We start from the raw sequence: 15059 nt of genomic DNA on the forward strand, positions 1-15059 counted from the left end.
TGCGTTCTTGCATTGGTGGAGATGCCAGCGAGACCTCGGTGTCCAGAGAGGATCCCCGGCTATCTTGGGCTAGGCAGGGCGGGTAAGTTGATTTGGGGGTCCGGTCGGCGCGGGGTTGTTGAGGAAGAGACTGAAAGGCGTGGTAGTGCCCCGAGCGGAAGCCGGCGGTTTCCGGGGAGCTAAGGAGTCCAAGGGAGCCGCGGAGTCGGGGGAGTGGGGGCGCGCCTGATGTTCGCGGCCCGCAGGTAGCTGCGTTCCCGCCGCCCTCGGGTGTAGTTTTTGGGCTCGCATTTGCGTCCCTCTGTGGTCCCTCGAGAGTATCCAGGGGTGCTTGGGGCGAGCGCACGTAGGAACTGCCCTTCCGACTGCTCCTCCCGCCCCTCCCCCCAAATCAATCTTGTCTTGTAATGTACTCCCTAAAGCTTTCGGATGCGATTCTGGAGGAATGTGTCTTTCCTAAGTGTCAGGTCATCATTGATGTTGGTTGTTTCCGAGACTGTAATACCCAGAGAAGTTATCTTGATCTCCACAACGCCTAGAACAGCGCCTGACACATAGTTGGCCCCAACTCAGATGTTAATGTAGAATTCACAGAAGCTCGGGATTTGTGCTTCAGGGATCAAGTTGGCGTTGACTCTCATTCTTCCCAGTGTTTTCCAGATTCTTCCCTGGTCTTTTCCATTCTCCGCACCTACAGCCCCAAACATTTCCCCTTCCTCAGTGCCCCTCCCCCATCTCGCCCAGTGCTGCTTTGATTGGAGTGGGACCGAGACTACGGCAAGAAGTCCCCAACCCCCACCCCAGTTATCTTCTAGCGTTTCTTCTCATTTCACAAGAGCTGGCCCCCTTTCAAAGAAAAAAATTATACTTTTATCTCTAATGAATATTCTTGGCTTTAATGAAGAAACTGGAATCTAATCCCAGATATCCCACTTATCAGCTGTTTGACCTTGGGGCAAGTTTCTTAATCATTTGTTATTTGTTTCCTCATCTATAAAACGGTAAAAAGAATAGTATGTACTTTATGGGACTTTGGTGGGAAGATTTAAAATAATGTATTTGGAACATTTAAGGTACAGGCATATAGCATTCAGTATATGTGGTGTTTGTTATTATTTTCTCTTTACATTTTCTTCAGGGATCTTGCTGTATTACATTTAGCCTTTCCCATGAGCCTTAAAATACACTTTCCTCCCCAGGTTTTTTCCCTACAAATGCTTATTTCAGTCTTTCTTTTTTTTAAAGAAAATTTCCTTTAGACTGTCTTTTTAAAACGTCCTATCAAAAAAGGCTAGGTATTCCTTCTTTCATAAGCTTCGTCTTTGCATCTGAATTCATTGGAATTGTTCCTAAAATGATTGAGTGACCTTGCAGCAATTTTCTTTCATCATCATGGTTCTCAACATGTAAAATTTTACCTCTCCACTTTGCATAGGTGCAACACTTCTCTATCAGTAGTATCTTGCATTATATATTGAGATCTTCATTTGGGGGAAGGTGAGAGCATGTGTGAATAAGCCCCTCTTTGCGAGAGATTCTGATACATAATCCTTCCTCTTTTCCCTCCTTCCTTTTCCAGGAGAATCACTGGCCTTTTTGATTTCAAGAGAGTAATCTGATCTCTACAGATTATGTTTTGTCTTTTGTGCTACATACTCCAGTTTCCAGTTATCTATTAGACATCTTCACCTGCATGTCCTACAGATAATTCATCCTGTTTTCTTTGGTTCTACCAAAGCTAGGAGTTTCACAGTTGTCGTTAATAAATTGGGAATTTCAGTAATTCAACAAATACTTTTTTTTTTTATTATGTACTGACTTGGAAAGCCCTGTGCTGAGAGCTGGGGATACACTGGTGAACAGACAGAACCAGTCCTGGTCTTCATGGAGCTTACAGTCCAGTGGGTGAGATGGACATTTCTTTAGGAATTCCCACAAAAATATAATCGTAAACTGAGAAGAGGCCATATAGAGAAAGGACACAGTGGTATAAGAATATAATAGAGAGGGCCTGACTTAGTGGAGAGAGAGAGTAGCCAGGGAAGCCTCAAACTTTACCTAAGCCAAAATACCAGAGATGAGTTAAGTGACTTGGAGCATTGAGGAAAGAGCACTCCCTGCACAGGCGCTGTGGTGGGAGGGAACCAATGGCATGTTTAAGGAGCTGAAAGAACGTCGGTATGATCAAGAGTAAAGACTGCGTGGGGGAAATGGGAAGAAGGATGCAGACTAACTGGAATTGTAGGCAGAGGCCATGTCACTCTAGACTTTGTAAGCAAAATTGTGACAAAATTTGTTTTTTACTCTAAAATCAGCAGGAAGCACTGATGGGTTTTAAGCATGGGGGGAGCATGATCAGATTTGCTTTTTTTTTTTTTTTAAAGGTTTTATTTATTTGACAGCAGGTAGAGCAACAGCAGTTGCAGAGGGAGAAGCAGTCTCTCCGATGAGCAGGGAGCCCGATGTGGGGCTCAGTCCCAGGACTCTGGGATCACGACCCGAGCTGAAGGCAGATGCTTAACTGACTGAGCCATCCAGGTGTCCCCAGATCTGCATTTTGAAAAGACAGCTCAGGCTGTGGTTTTGAAGTGGTCAAGAGTGGACATTTGAATACACTTTCCATGAAATCTTTTTGATTCTCTGCAGAAATCTCAGATCTGCTTGTTTATTTCCACTGCTAATAACTTAATCACCCCTCTTTGTCTCCTGTACTGTTTTAATAGTCTGCTCTGTTTTTTGCTACTAATATTTTCTGTACTCTTCTTACTAGAGTTAAATTCCTGAAATGCAAATTTGATCCTGACACTCTCTTGCTTTAAAAACCTTCAGTGGTTTCTCCCATTTCGTACTGGATGAAGTCCAGGTATCTTAATTGTGTAATATATCGCCTGACTTTTCTAAAACCTTATTTCTCAAATTCTAATCTGTGGGTATTCACACCCAGACTTGTTTGTGAGCTCCTAGATGTAGTGGGGAGATGGTATCAGGAATTGTGTTTGCAAACAGGAACCCATTTTGACTGAACCTTGGGATTTTGGAAACCTCAGGATAGTGAATGATGGGGCTAGAAAGTAGGCATCAGTGTGTATTAAGGTAGGGTGTTTGGACTTTATTCAGTAGACATTGGGAAGTAGTGGAAAGTTTTTGAGCAGAAAGTGATATGAGCAGGATTGCTTCAGAAAAACTAACCCAACAGTTGTGTGTAGCATGTATTTGGAGAGAGGAGATAATTAGGTGACTGTAGTGGAGCCTGAAATAAAATTCAGATGGCAAGAATGAGGATAAATGGGAGAAACATTGTGGGCTAGTATCAGTAGGCTATTAGGGAAATCTAGTGCTACTCAAAGAAGTAGAGATGTCAGGAGGTGACAGATGTTGATGGAAAGATGATCTCTTGGTTTTGGACTTGGTGAGTGTGGACTTGGAGGAATGTGTTTATTAGCTTTAGCATATTATTGCTGACTATTGGTTTGTGTTTCAGTACCAACAGTTCCTAATTTTCAACCATTCTGAGGTAGCCGCAGGGGAGTCTATAAATCTGATCTCGTACCCCTACTTTTTCTGGCAGTACTTATTCTTTATCCCCACCCCCTTATGTTTGCTTATCAAGTGTTTAACCCAATGAAATAAATTTTGCTTTGCAGTTGTAGTAAATAAGATATTGATGTCCCCGACTTCATTGCCTTAGGACAGCATTCAAATACATTTTTATAAGGACCCAATAGCATTTAGAGCTAGTTAGTTGTTATTGAAGTTGAAATAACTACAGCTCTGTGAAGTCCTTTCTGTAAGCTTTTTGTGGTAAACGAGACTGTAAGATAGTAAATTTGCGTTAAGACACTAAGTTTGTGGTAAGTTGTTAGAGCAGCAATAAGAAACTAATATACTTGGTTATATTAAACATCTGCCTTCGGCTCAGGTCATGATCCCAGGGTCCTGGGATCTAGCCCTGCATCGGGCTCCCTGCTCTGTGGGGTGGGGGTGGGGGGGCTGCTTCTCCGTCTGCCTGCTGCTCTCCCTGCTTATACTCTCTCTCAAATAAATAAAAATCTTAAAAAAAAAACAACAAAACTAATATACTCAGTCACACTATGCATATTTTATGTACTCAATAGCCACATGTGCTCAGTAGTTATATTGGACAGCTCAGATATACAGAAGAATTTTATCATTATAGAAAGTTCTATTGGACAACACTGGTCTAATAAAGGTAGTTTTCTGGGTGCCTGGCTGGCTCAGTCAGTGGAGCATGCACCTCTTGGTCTTGGGGGTTGTAAGTTCAAACCCCATGATGGGTGTAGAGATTACTTAAAAAAAAAAAAATAAGGTAGTTCTCAGAGTGTGGTCCTTGGACTAGCAGTGGAGATCCAGATTTTCAAATCTCACTCCAGACCTACAGAATCAGTAATTTTGGGGGATGGACCCATCAGCCTTGTGTTCTAACTCTGTTAGGTGATTCCGATGCATGCTAAAGTCTAAGAACAACTTTAGAAAGCAAATGATTGCAATGGGTGGCTAAATGTAATGGTGTGTTCGGTGTATGTCAGTACAATAAGGAATGAGGATTAACTGTGTCTCTAGAAAAGGGAGTTCTCTTTTATGGTAGCTGGGTTTGGGAAGAGGATGAGCAGTCCAGGTAAAGAGACAGAATGAGCAAGATACTGTGGAATTGAAGTACATGGCATAATTCAGGAACTGCAAGTACAGACATTTTTGCTTTAATGTATGCATTTTTGAAAAACCTTCAGTTCTGTAACTCACTAAAACAGGGTTTATGGGAAAACGGGTAGAATACGCAAAACCTATCTACCCATGTTACTAATAAAAAATCTTAAAAAAAAATTGGCATAGTTAACACATGTGAAATTCCTAATAAATATCTCAGTAAATACAGATTTTTTCTTTAAAGATTTTATTTATTTGACAGAGAGAGACACAGCGAGAGAGGGAACACAAGCAAGGGGAGTGGGAGAGGGAGAAGCAGGCTTCCCGCTGAGCTGGGAGCCTGATGCGGGGCTCGATCCCAGGACGCTGGGATCATGACCTGAGCTGCAGGCAGATGCTTAACGACTGAGCCACCCAGGAGCCCCAATATTTCTAATTTTCTTAAGAAAAAAGAAAGATGAAGGTAGATTGATAGAAGAAGGAAAAGGAAGAATTGAAGCTGTCGATTTGTGCAGACAAGAACAGGGACATAAATAAACATCACAGGTTGTAGATGTAGATGCAGTTGCAAGTTTTGTATGAAATATTGTGATGGCAGACTGGATGGCTTTGGCTCACTGCGTGGTATTTGGGTCCCTCACCCCCCTGCTGCCTCCCAAAGATTGAAGAAAACCATGCTTACACCCTTGCAAGACAAAGCCTGTTACTGTACTGAGACCAGAGGAAGGAGGGACTAATGGGCATCTAGGGTAATGGCATCAACTTAGGACTAGATTCCTTCAAGGCTTGCTGCATTTAGCTGCTATTACTTAATGGTTCAAAACTTGAATGATCTAGGAAGATCCCTGTCTGAACCAATATAATTTCTGCGTTATGCTAAAATCGTTTCTCTACTTCTCCGTAATGTGTGTGCTACCTTGTATTATAGAAATGTGGTGGTAGTACAGAATTTCTCATGTGGCTAAATGGGGCAGGTGAAGGGAGCAGTGTGAGATAGAAAAGTTGTGATATTTCTGGAAAGGCCTTGTTCTGTGCTAGGAAAGCTTAATTCAGTAATGTTTTGGGTAGCTCTTAAAGGTTTTTAACCTGGGAGTGAAACAGGTTAGACATCAACAGGATTTTGGCTTTAGTGTGGAAAGTGGTAGAAGGAGGGGCCCCAGGGTGGCTCAGTCAGTTAAGTGTCCTACTTGATTGCGGCTAAGGTCATGATCTCAGGGTTGTGAGATCAAGTCCAGTGTCGGGCTCTGTGCTGAGTATGGAGTCTGCTTAAGATTTTTTCTCTTCCTCCTTCAGCCCCTTCCCCCATGCTCTCAAAAATAAATAAATAAATCTTTAAAAATAAAAAGTGGTAGAAGGAAAAAGGTGTTGGTCGTATGGAAACTAGCTAGACGACTTTTTTTTTTTTAAAGATTTTATTTATTTATTTGACAGAGAGAGCAAGAGAGAACACAAGTAGGCAGAGTGGCAGGCAGAGGGAGAGGGAGAAAGCAGGCTGTCCGCTGAGCAGGGAGCCGGACGTGGGGCTCGATCCCAGGACCCCAGGATCATGACCTGAGCTGAAGGCAGCCGCTTAACCGACTGAGCCACCCAGGCGCCCCTAGAAGACTTTTTTTTTAACTGTTTTTTAAAGATGTTATTTATTTGAGAGAGAGACACACACAGAATACGAGTGGGGGGAGGGGCAGAGGGGGAGAGAGAGAGAGAGAGAGAGAGAGAGAGAGAGAGAGAAGCAGATTCTCTGCTGAGCAGGAAGCAATGCTGGGCTAATCCCAGCTGGGCTCGATCCCAGAACCCTGGGATCATGACCTGAGCTGAAGGCAGATGCTTAACCAACTGAGCTACCCAGGCGCCCCAGCTAGGATACTTTGTAATAATTTAAGTGAGAAATAATTATATCGGAAACTGGAATAACTGAGTGGAAAGGAGACATTAAATTTGAGAGATTGAAAAATAAAATGACTAAGGATTTGTGATTTTAAGTGTGGTTATAAGAAAAGTAGGTCTTGATATAAGAGTCAAAGATAATGGAAGTTTGTAGCTTGAGAATGAGTTGAGGCAGGAGATGATTGTTTATATTTCCCATATCCAGGCATCTACCCTATTTGCTTTCTTCCATTATTATGTCTCATATTCTTTTCATTCTCACTGTCTCCATCTTGGGTTTTCTTATTATGTGGACTCTCGTAGTAGTCTCCTTCCCAGTTTCTTTTCCTATACTTTTCTCTTTCTAGTTCATTCCACACATTAATCTATTTCATTTCTTTATACTAATGCTTCTACCTCAAAAACCTTCAGTACTCTGACCTTCTGAATGTTCAAGACCAGATTCCTTGGACATTTAGTATCTTCTGTTTGACTCTAATTTTGACAGCCTTATCTTCCATTTCTCTTCTCATTTAGAATCTACATATCTCCACAGATACCTCCCACTCCTCCACTGATATGCAGGTCCTTCTTCTACAAAGCGAGTCATCAGCAATGTGTATGATTTTATTCTGCACACATCTTTGCCAACATTTGGGAGTGGATAGTGGCTACAAGGGGGCATGAGGAGTTCTTCTAGGGTACTGATAATGATCTGTTTCTGAATCCGGGTGGCAATTAGATGTGCTTAGGTTGTCAGGAATCCTAGGACTGTATACTTATGATTGTGTTTTGTTCTTTATGTTATACTTCATAAAAAGCTTAACTCCCTTTCTGTCAAAACAAAAAATGTCCTGACTCTACTAGGCCCTTTAGAGTTTTGAATTTTATGGTCAACTTCTTAAGTTTGACTGGAATTGCATTGAGTTTATAGATAAAGTTGGGGAACATTTCCAACTTTGATATTGAGTTTTCCTATATATGAATTATGTGTATTATTATTTAAAAAATTTTTTAAAGATTTATTTATTTATGAGAGAGAGAGTGAGTATGAGAGCTCACGAGTAGGAGCAGGAGGTGCAAGAGGGAGAGGAAGAGAGAATCCCAAGTAGGCTTCATCTCTGATATGGGAGTGTGATCCCATGATCCTAAGGTCATGACCTGAGTTGAAACCGAATTGGACACTCAACTGACTGGGCCACCCAGGTGCGCCTAAAAGTTTTATTTTTAAATAATCTCTGCACCCCATGTGGGGCTCGAACCTACAACCCCGAAATCCAGAGTCACATGCTCTACCAACTGAGCCAGACAGGTGCCCCTACCCTGATACATTATTAACTAAGTCCATAGTTTATTCAGATTTTCTTCATTTTTACCTAATGTTTATCCTTTTTCTGTTCCAGGGTACCATATTACGTTAGTTGTCACATCTTCTTAGGCTGCTCTTGACTGTAACACTTTCCTGCATTCTTTGTTTTTAATGTCCTTGGCAGTTTTGAGAACTGTTCAGGTGTATTGTAGATACCCTACTATTAGAATTTGTCTGATGTTTATCTCATGATTAGTCTGAGGTTATGGGTTTTGGTGAAGTTCACAGGTAAAGTGCCATTTTCATCACATCATATGGAGAGTACATACTTGTCAACATGATTTATGACTTGATACTGACTTGATCATTTGACAGAAGTGTTTGTGGTCAGGTTTCCTCACTGTAAAGCCCTCTCTACACCCCATTCCATACTCTACTCTTTGGAAAGAAGTCACTAATGCACATTTGATAGTGTAAAATTATGCCCTGCCTGCTCTATAAATAAATAACAATTTATTTGGAATTCTGCATGGATAATTTGTCTCTTCTCCATTTACTAATTTATTGGTATCAGTATGGACTCATATATATTTATTTTATATTTTGGGTTATAATCTAATACTACTTTAATTTGTTGCTCAAATTGTTCCAGCTTTAGCTCTTGGCTCTTGGGAACTTTCAGTTGGTTCCAGTGCCCTTTTGACATACCTTCATCAATCCTTTTTTCTAAGCTTGAGGAAGATTTTAAAAAATTTTATTAATTAATTTTTAATTTTTATTCGTTTATTTATTTTTAAAAATATTTTATTTATTCATTTGAGAGAGAGTAAGCATGAGTTGGAGACAGGCAGAGGCAGAGGGAGAAGCACTCCCCTCTGAGAAGGGAGCCCAGTGTGGGGTGCAGTCCCAGGACCCCAAGATCATGACCTGAGCTAAAGGCAGATGCTTAACTGACTGAGCCACCCAGGTACCCCTAATCAATTAATTTTTTAAAGGTTTATTTATTTATTTTTTTTAGTAATCTCTATACCCAGTGTTGGGCTCAAACTCACGACCCTGAGATCAAGAGTTGTATGCTCTACTGACTGAGCCAGCCAGGCACCCCTTTCATCAGTTTTTTTTTTTTTTTTTTTTTGTGCGCTAGAAGATGCTCTAATTTCATCTTGTGTATTTTTTGCTCTTGTTTTAAAATCAGCCACTTCTTCCAGGAGCCCTGGTCCATTTTAATGGAGAATAGTATTAGAAGCCAAGATGTGAATACTTAGGTGTGCTTACTGCTATTGGGATGTTGTTTTTTAGGCCCTCTCAGCTGATAGAGCAAAGAAATATATGGGTATCTGTTAACTAATGTGTGTGTGTATATATACATACACATACACATATATATATCTAATTTTTTTTTTTTAAGATTTTATTTGTTTGACAGAGAGGAAACAGTGAAAGAGGAAACACAAGTAGGGGGAGTAAGAGAAGGAGAAGCAGGTCTCCTGCTGAGCAAGAAGTCCGATGTGGGGCTCGATCCTAGGACCCTGGGATTATGACCTGAGCCGAAGGCAGACGCTTAACAACTGAGCCACCCAGGAGCCCCAATATTTCTATATCTAGAAATATCATTATTTATATCATTATCTATATTAAATTAAATATATGTTCTTCCTGATGTCAACTCTAATCCATTACCACAGGGATCATTCTAGCTCGTTCTCTTGTTTTTCTGTAACCTCCCACTTCAGTAGTGAAAAATACGGTTCCTACCATCTATCATGCATTTATGTAAATTGTTCATTTCCAATATACATGTGTAATAGTATTAGAACTGTTAACATATAACCCCCTGGGAAGCGAATTACTAACCAGAGGACAGTACTAATGCTAATTGACTTTTAAATGTTATACCATTCTTGCATTTTGGGGTTAAAGCTCACTTGTCTGTAGTGTGTATATGATTTTTTTTAAAGATTTTATTATTTATTTGGGGGGGCAGAAGGAGAGGGAGAGAGAATCTCAAGCAGACTCTACTGAGCACAGAGCCCGCTGCGGGGCTTGATCTTACAACCCTGAGATCATGACCTGAGCTGAAATCAGGAACATTTAACCGACTGAGCCACTCAGGTGCCCTTACAGATTTTATTTTTAAATAATTTCTACATCCAGTGTGGGGCTCAAACTTACAACCCTAAGATCAAGAGTCTCCTGCTCTTCTGACGGAGCCAGCCAGGCACCCCTTGTTTTTGTTTTTCGTTTAATGGCTTGCTGGATGCATTTGGCTAATTTTTTTAAGGCTGTTTTTATGCACATAAGAAAGATTGGCCTATAGTTTTCCTGTCTTGTAATTTTCCAACTTTGTCCTATTTTTGCCCAGTTTTGATGTCTACACTGTCCTAACTTTATGAAATTATTTGTCTCTTAGCCTTTTTTTCCCTTTCTGCTGTCTGGAATATATTATGTTTTATCTGTTCTTTGAAGGTATTATAGAGTTCACCTGTAAAACTGGGCTTGGTAGTTTCTTTATGAATAGATTAAGTGCTGTATCAAATTTTCTAATCATCCTAAATACGTCCATGTTTTCTGTTTCTTCTTGAGTCAGTTTTGGCCAGTTACATTTTTCTAAAAAACTCCATTTCATTGAGCTTTCTTTCAGTAGTATTTTTTTTTCTTTAAGTTTTCATTAAATTCCAGTTAGTTAACATAGAGTATAACATTAGTTCCAGATGTAGAGTCTAAGGAGTCATCACTTATAACACCCAGTGCTCCTACAATAAGTGCCCTCCTTAATTCCCATCACCCATTTAACCCATTCTCCTTGCCCACTTCTCCTCCAGCAACCCCCAGTTTGCTCAACATAGTTAAGAGCCTGTCTGGCTCTGCCTATCTCCTTTTCTCCCCACCATGTTCATCTGTTTTGTTTCTTAAATTCCAAGTGAATAAAATCATATGGTATTTGTCTTTCTCTGACTGATTTATTTTGCTTAGAGCTTTCTTTCAATAATGTAATCTCTGCTATATATGAAGCTGTCACTCCTTTCTTATTTCTAATGTTTGTGTCTGCTTTTCTTGATTAGTTTGGCCCAGCATTTGCCTATTTGTCTTTTCGAAGAGCTAGCGCTTATTTTTATTCATCTTTATAGTGCTTGTTGCTTTTTTTTTTTTTTTAAAGATTTTATTTGTTTATTTGAGAGAGAGAATGAGATAGAGAGCATGAGGGGGGGAGGGTCAGAGGGAGAAGCAGACTCCCCGCTGAGCAGGGAGCCCGATGCGGGACTCGATCCCGGGACTCCAGGATCATGACCCGAGCCGAAGGCAGTTGCCCAACCGACTGAGCCACCCAGGCGCCCTATAGTGCTTGTTGCTTTTTATTAATTTCTGTTCTTTATGTGTTTCTTTCTTTGGGTTTACTTTGTTCTTTTTCTGACCTTTTTTTAAAACTACAATACACATTTGTTGGACCTTTTTCTAACTTCTTGAGTTGGATGATGAACTCATCAGTACGTTGTCTTCTTTTACTCTAAAAGTATTATTTTGATTGTATTCCACAAACTTTGCTTTATGGTGTATTCATTGTGATTCAGTTCTATATTTCCCCATTTCTGTTAATACTTGTTCTTTGACCTAGCTTGCAAATTTCCAAAGGAGCTGGGAAATTTAAGAGTGCATTGTTAACTTCAAATTTTATTGTTTTTATTTTTTAAAGTGGGCTCCCATGCCCACCGTGGGACTTGAACTCATCCTGAAATCAAGAATCGCGTGCTGCATAGACTGAGCCATACAGGCACCCCTGAATTTTGTTGGTTTTGATAAAAGCACTTCTGTGATAACTTGTTGAAAATTGCTCTGTCATGATATATAGTCAATTCTTATAGATGTACCTGAACATAATATAAGTTCTCTGAATTGTTGCATGCAGGGATATGAAATCAAATCAGACCTGTAAGTTTTGTATTCAGACCTATATCTTTAATTAAATGCTAGATCAGCAGAGAAAAGTGTGTTAAAAATCTCTATTACGACTGTTATCTGTATCAGATAGGGTCCAATCAGGAGACAAAAAACCATAAAAACCACACAGTAATTTGAAAGGAGAATTCTTAGAATAAAGAATTATTATTATTATTATTATTATTATTATTATTATTATTTTTAAAGTAGGCTCCATGCCCAGTGTGGGGCTTGACCTCACGTCCCTGAGCTCAGGGTCCCGTCACGTCACATGCTCTACGGGACAACCAGCCAGGTGCCCCTAGAATAAAGAATTATTAACAGACAGTTAGAGTAACTGGAAATTGATTAGTGAGAGTTAAAGATAACTCTAAAGAACATAGGAATAGAAGATGAGAGTGTGCCCATCCTCCAGGTTGAGATAGATCATCCAAGGAAGCGCTGTCTTCCCCCTCATTGGAGGGCGCATGGCTGGGGCTAAGTGAATGGTAGAGAAGTTGCTAAGTGCCCTGCTGGTGACATTGCTTTGAATCTGGTAGAAAAGATGCATAGGGACGCTCCTGTATTCTGGCTGTCAAGTGCTGTGGGATCCAAGAGTTGGAGAAGCTGCCCTCTCCATGAGCCTGGCAGTAGCAAGCTGGGTCCTACAGGAGTCCTTTGTAATAGAAACTCACTTATAGGAGGTGGGTGTGTAGAGAAATTGTGCCCTGTAGGAGCCTGGTGCTGGAGAGACTATCTGCTGCAGGAACTAGATGCCAGAGAAAGATGTTCTGCAGGAGCCTGGCTAGCCAGGCACACTGAAACTAGGAAGAAAAACTTTCCTTGCCAGTGTCTCTTCCGCACTCTACTGAGAAGGTTTAACACTGAGCCAGTTACAAAGGAGAAATATTTACAAGGCCATTCTTCATTATCACAGAAGGGTAGATTTGAAATTGAGAGGCATGATAATTGCCACAGTTCCTTTAACTTTTTATGTGTACGTAGTGAGAAATTACGTATATAATTTGACTACTTCATATTACTGTACATATTATTCTCAGAAATAATTTTGAAGAACTCTTAATGTGACAGATGATATGACTTAAGAAATGAGCAGTCACTTTGTATTAAATTTATAAATAATTAAAAACATACTTTCAGTGGTCAGGGATCTAGAGATTAAGGTGTGGACAATGTTTCCATAAGCAACTGTAGAAAAATTTAAGACTGGTGAGGGACAAAAGATCCAGGCTTTTTCAGTTCTCTTCTATTGATTTCTTAGTTTTAACTTAATAGGCCAAGTAGGTCTTTTTTTTAAGCAATACCTGCCAGGGTAAAAACGAAAACTGAAATGATATGCCATGAAAACTTTGATCTATTTGGTCTCTGTTTAACTAAATCATTATCTCCATTCTGTAAAAAACCCATTGACTGATGTTCCCTCCTCCATATGACAGTTTACAGCTAGTAGTAGGTTACTACTACTATTAAAGTGCCAGTAGTAGGTTACTACTACTAGCTGTAAAGCTCAAAGAAGCCTTTGAGTTTCTGCTCCATCAGTAGAATTTTGCTTTACCCAGAGTCAGTTGTATTAATTGCCAGATATGATTATACCATTTATTCCTTTTGTAATTACTGTACAGGCTATAGCAGTTGATCAAATCAGCTAATTGGAAAAAATGTTGGAATGGGAAATGTGAGTAATGAATAAGAAAAGATGTATACTTTAATTTTATTTAAAGGAATAACATAAATTGTATCTCTTGTGGTAGAACCATGACCTTTGAGAATGAATCCAGTGATTAGAGTTCTGACTTTTTTTTTTCTTTTTAAGTAAGCTCTATGCCCAACGTTGGGCTTGAACTCATGACCCTGAGATCAAAAGTCACATGCTTTACCTATTGAGCCAGGTGCCCCTGACTTCTTTCTTGCATAAACCACACTCATAAGACATTGCTTATGATTTCCATCACTTTTTTTAAAAAATTAAAGTGGAGTAAGATACTTGTGAATCAGCATAGGTACAGACTAGATTTTCTCTTCCAGTATTTTGGATTATCTCTACCTCACTTGATTTGACAGGCAATTGCGTATGTATCTTACTTAATCACCTCGAGTCTTTTCAGAGCATTCAGCTTAGATTACACTGGAAAAGAACTTCCTTTGGCAATGTAATCTTTCATAATACTATTACTTAGGAAAATAAGGAAACTGGCATAATTGGATTTGGTAGTAAATGTAACCTGTTGATAAAGAGTATATCTTGGTGGGAGCAGAAATGTACAGGTGCAGGTATCCTTAATGACCCTCAGTAGCCACCGTTCATTGACCATAGGCACCATTCAGCAAATTTTACTGGCAGAATGGAGAATGTCAGATAAGTCAGATTTTTTTTTTAAACTGTTTTGGATTCTTTTGTTGCTTCCATTCTTGCCACTATGAACAGCACTGCATTGAATATTCCTTTACATACATTTTGTAACCATGTGCTTGTTATCTGTAGAACACATTACTAGATATGACTTGTTGGGTCAAAGATTATTTGCATTTAAAAATATGATAGCTATTGTCAGATTGCCTCCATAGAGCTTGTACCAGTATACATTTGGGTGATGTATGAGAATACCTCTTTTCTCACATCTCACTGTACCAGGCCTAGTATAGTATTAAATTCTTTTCTATTTACCTGTCTTACTCTCTTACTGGTAAAAACATGTATGTCTAGAGTTCCCAAGACCAGCCCTAGGTTGGATGATTTGCTAAGAGGACTCATAGAACTCATCATATGGTTGTACTTATTTAGTATGATAGTTGGTTTATTTTTGTATAAAAGTTAATTTGTATTTTGGTCTATTTTATAAAATTAGCCTCATTTACTTTGTGACATGATTTAACTATAATAAGCAAGTTTAAGGTTTTGGAAAATGTTAGGCACTTTCTTTAAAGTGATGATAGAGTGAATTTATTCATTGTGTCCAAATTTGGAAGTTGCTTTTTAACATAAAGCTAGGTTTACTCTCTGTATTGTGCGGTTGATTTTAAGTGGAAAATCTTTATATTTAATACTTTAGATGGCGACGGTCAAAAGGAAATAGGATCATGGCAGCAGATGATGACAATGGTGATGGACCAAGTTTATTTGATGTCTTTTCTGGTAAGAGCTCATTTTAACTGTCTTTATAAATTTATTTAATTATAAAATAATTTATTTTCATTGATACCACTCATTAACTTTTTCCTCTCACACATAAATGAATTAATACAATAAAGTGCCTGGCAAATAGGAAATGCCTAGTTAATGTGAACT

The 15059-nt window shown here is 39.4% G+C and overlaps 1 protein-coding gene across 3 annotated transcripts in view; it reads left to right on the forward strand.

Annotated features, from left to right (window-relative positions):
- The first annotated feature begins 217 nt into the window (after positions 1–217).
- CASP8AP2 (caspase 8 associated protein 2) overlaps positions 218–15059 on the forward strand; it is a 38661-nt gene continuing 23819 nt past the window's right edge. For 2 of the 3 annotated variants that reach the window (XM_025862660.2, XM_025862667.2), the window contains exons 1-2: positions 219–245; positions 14824–14906. In XM_025862660.2, coding sequence (XP_025718445.1) covers positions 229–245; positions 14824–14906 — 100 coding nt within the window. In that variant the 5' untranslated portion in view covers positions 219–228. Of the gene's footprint in view, positions 246–14823; positions 14907–15059 lie in introns of all 3 variants that reach the window. The other variant, XM_025862647.2, reaches the window with a different exon arrangement.

Source organism: Callorhinus ursinus, unplaced genomic scaffold (genome assembly GCF_003265705.2).
Source record: "Callorhinus ursinus isolate GAN/ISIS: 27379988/994484 unplaced genomic scaffold, GSC_fseal_2.0 scaffold6, whole genome shotgun sequence".
In the NCBI taxonomy this organism is placed as follows: domain Eukaryota; kingdom Metazoa; phylum Chordata; class Mammalia; order Carnivora; family Otariidae; genus Callorhinus; species Callorhinus ursinus.